General features: G+C 33.7%; 1 protein-coding gene across 1 annotated transcript; it reads right to left on the bottom strand.

Annotated features, from left to right (window-relative positions):
• Positions 1-268: 268 nt before the first annotated feature.
• Positions 269-1,710, bottom strand: LOC18054332 (F-box/LRR-repeat protein 13). Its single transcript, XM_006451958.2, has 2 exons — positions 901-1,710; positions 269-808 (listed from the first exon to the last, which is right to left on the bottom strand). The coding sequence occupies exons 1-2, from the start codon at positions 1,708-1,710 to the stop codon at positions 269-271; spliced, it is 1,350 nt and encodes a 449-aa protein (XP_006452021.2).
• Between the last annotated feature and the right edge of the window lie 2,163 nt (positions 1,711-3,873).

The following is a 3,873-nucleotide window of genomic DNA, read 5'->3' as shown; positions in this document are numbered from 1 at the left end:
TATGGGCTGGCTAGAGAACTTCTCTAGACGATGATTTGAACAAAAAAAATTCTGAGTTTGGAGTGACAAAAAATGTTATAGTTGATGATGAAGAGGTTAAAAAAAAAAAAAGAATAAAACAATGAGGATAACAGAAACATAATAGGTAACTTCAATTTTTATTTTTTTTTGGGGTCAAAGAACTTATAATTGCAACTTTTCTTCTGTGGCTATGTATTGCCATGGTAGTAAATCACTTAACACGTAAAACTGCAGATAGTATCCCTTTTCACATGTCATCATCATAACTTCTTAGTAGGTCCATTGGTGAAATTGTTGTACTTCTTTGCAGTCGGCAACGAATTGTTGATGGATCGAGCTCGCGAGAACGCCTCACTATCTTCTCCGCTGTTATAGGTGAGTGTCTTATCTCCAAAAGGCAACTGCTTGTTGATGGTCGGAGCTCCCTCAGCAGATCTGGGTCCATCACCTTATAATCTAGTTCAACAATGATCTTCTCCAAGATTTCACTGTTCAACAAAAGTCTCAGGAGCTCAACTTGGTTCGCTCTCCCACAAAATTCGCTCATTCTAATCCATTTTAAACTTGGAGGTAGAAATAGCAATTCGAACTGTTTTGGAATCAGTCCAGTCTCCCCAGGGTTGCAGTCAGCAAATGTTATATGAAGAGATTTAATAGTAGATGCGCAATTGAGTAGACAAGCCATGACTCCAATGTCACCATTCTCAGCACTCAGACCAAGCTCCAAATGCTTGAGATTGCGAAACTTCGGTAAACGCTGCGATAAATTTCTTTCATATCGTAAATGCTGCATGCACGATAAAAAAAGGTTAGTTATTACCCAAGTTAGCTAATCCAAAACCTTATATATAAAAATAAAATACGAATATCTATCCGTACCTTAATACATGTATCCTGTAGGTGAAGAATCTTCACACTTGAAAGCATTCTAACGAATGTACTGACTCTCCCATCTGAGTTAAAATCAGGAAGTTGCAAGCAAATATCCGCTTCATCTAATTTGGCCCAAATGCCTAAATCAGATTCATTATCTGAACTTGAAAAAGTCATGTAAGCACCACAACGGAAAAGGAATAAATTTTCAAGATTGGGGCTTTTGAGCAGATGACGACTAAAGGTCTTGGGGAGAATGAATTCGGACAGTTGCAAGTTCTTCATCTTTGGGAAGAAAAATTTATCAGGAAATCGAGCCATTGCACCTCCAGCTTTGAGTTTCAGTGTCACCAAAAAATTACAACTAAAAATGCAGGAAGGATAATCACGTAATTGATGATATCTAGCAATGAAGAGACCAAACTCGAGATCAAGCTCCTCAACTGAAGCACTGAATGCTGCTAGAGAGCTAGTCCAAATATCAGAAACATCCTGTGAGCACTTAACTGCGAGTCTGATTATACTCGACTTATTGTCACGCTTTATCAGAAAATAATGCAGGAATTTAGTAAACCTATGCCGGGTAGTAAAATCACTTTCTAAATTAATAAACCTTTGCCGGGTGGTAAAATCATGTTCTTGAAATCTAAGATAGGGTAGAGACTTCCATAACTCTTGCCACCGTTTTGACACGAGGCTGGTCTGTACAACTTCTTTTACGGGAAGAAATGAGAGGATGTGATGAAGAATTGAATCATGCAATGGACTTATTCGATCCGAATCCTTCTCCTTCTTTTGTTTCTGATGAGTTTCCATAGTATTGACCTAGGAGGGCTCTCATAAGGGAAAAAAGATTTTAATTGAGAAAAAAATTTGTCAAAGAAATTAGAATAAGAAACATATTATATTAGTTGTAATTAATCCTATTCCTAGTAAACTTATGATTCTTATTAAAAAAGGAAAAGGATCCTCTTTTAATCTTTCTTCTCTTTTGAAAAGGCAATGACATAGATTGTTAATGTAAAGAAGGCCGATTAACCAAACTATTGTATATGGCATTTGTTCTTCATTATTTCATGAAAAGAAAAGAAAAACTGAGCAATCAATTATACATATATATTGGTACCATTTGCGCACGGTCTAAAAGCTCTGTTTTCTATTCATGCTTGCTTCTTGGTTCTTTCCTCGATCACACGAAAACTTTTTACCACTTTCAGAAATCAGTAAGTTTATCTTCTATTTGATTTGTTGGCATGGAATATGTAATATAGGTATTAGATAAGACCAGCGGCGGCTGCTCGTTGCTAAGTTTCAAGATTCAATAATACCTTAAGTTTGGGTAAGATTCAATTATTGCATACTCCTCCGATAACTATTAATCACAATCTTGTGAAGATCGATATCAGGACAGCACTTAGTCCAAATTCGTTTACCAACTACTCTCGGATTTTAGGTTGGCAAATAGTAATATTTTTATTTGTACCCAAACAAGCTTAGAACTTCTAGATTATATAGGATACAACGGTGGTATTCGATTTATAAATTTCCCCATGTTTCTTAATTAAACTAGATACATGAATAATCATCCATATATAAGGGCTAAACATGCAATTCTAAAAATACATCGCTGGATTATAACCTCCAAAGTCCTAAACCAAGTCTATAGCATGCAGACACCTCTACTGTATATTGTCTCTTAAAATTTTTTACTTTTAGGAAGAAATGTATTTGTATGTAAGATTTTGAGGACTTGTAAAGAAAAAATGTGTTTTTCAAAAAAATGATCATCGGTGCGGTGAAAAATTTAGTACAAATGAGTAAAATGGTGGTTCAAATAATCTTGTCTCACTAACAAATAGATTTAAGAAAATGTCGGTAGAGATAGAATAGGTGTTTTCAAAAATATCCTCGCCCTTTACTCTTTTTTTTCCAGTTTTTTTTTCCTTTTTGGACCTAATGCTTTGGAGCCCACAACAAAAACAAAATAAAGGCTATAATTCTTCATCACTATATTAATCCTTTAAACTAATATCCATTAACTATCCTCGAACACTATTACACTAATAGTGTGTTTATTTTTTAGATTGGGAAATTGAAATCCACATTCAGAACTATTAACAATGTTTACTAGACAAATTAAAAGGTGAAATTGAAATCAAAGTAGTAGGACCCACCTCGATTTGGGTTTGGGTAACAGGAGATTGATTCCTAAAAGTCTCCTATTTCTAAGAATAACAATTTAACACCAACAAAATTCATAAACCTGAATTTATCCTCAGCTCAAAATAAAATAAAAAAAGTAGATCAATTTGCAACCAATCTATGAGAATCAGAAGCCATGACTATTTTCGTCGAATGCAGCAGAGCCGATCGTCGAATATCAGCACCACACCAATGTAGATCATCAGCCATGCGCCACTGATCATTGTCGATCATATGCAGTACTCGTTGATTGTCATTGCCACTTTTTGAACTTCGTTGCCACTTGTTGATTGTCCAGCCATTGCTGCTCACTGATTAGTCAAAAATAATGTTATTTGTTGTTGTTGTTGTTGACAATAATTATTAATAACAATAGGAATAATAATAATCATAATTATTATAATATAATAATAATAACAACAATAATTAACTAAGGGCATGTTAGTGATTTAATACAATTTATTTTGACTCAAGGCAAAGTAAACATGCTAATGGAATATAGTCAATTCTAATTCTGGTTATTACAATTCAAGTAAACAATTTATTTTGATTCTCATTTTAAGAGCATCTCCAAAAGCCTCTACAAATTTTACTCTTCAAATACTTATTTGTTTACCTATGTGGCAAATAGAAGGGTGAAAAAATATGATATTCTCCAAAATACTCTTCAAATAGAAATAAGTTAATATTATTTTAATCAAATAATTATTTTTTTAAAGGAAAAGTCAATAGCAATTAAAGCACATCTCTCTCTTTCTTCAATGAAAAGTAATAAAA

This window comes from Citrus clementina, unplaced genomic scaffold (assembly GCF_000493195.1).
Source record: "Citrus clementina cultivar Clemenules unplaced genomic scaffold, Citrus_clementina_v1.0 scaffold_1, whole genome shotgun sequence".
Lineage (NCBI taxonomy): Eukaryota > Viridiplantae > Streptophyta > Magnoliopsida > Sapindales > Rutaceae > Citrus > Citrus x clementina.
Note: the sequence above shows the minus strand (reverse complement) of the source record. Positions and strands in the feature narration are given on the sequence as shown.

Coding starts and splice junctions, on each gene's coding strand:
- LOC18054332 (XM_006451958.2), bottom strand. CDS start 1,710: ATGGAAACTCATCAGAAACAAAAGAAGGAGAAGGATTCGGATCGAATA. Junction 809..900: donor TACAGGATACATGTATTAAG/GTACGGATAGAT, acceptor TCGTGCATGCAG/CATTTACGATATGAAAGAAA.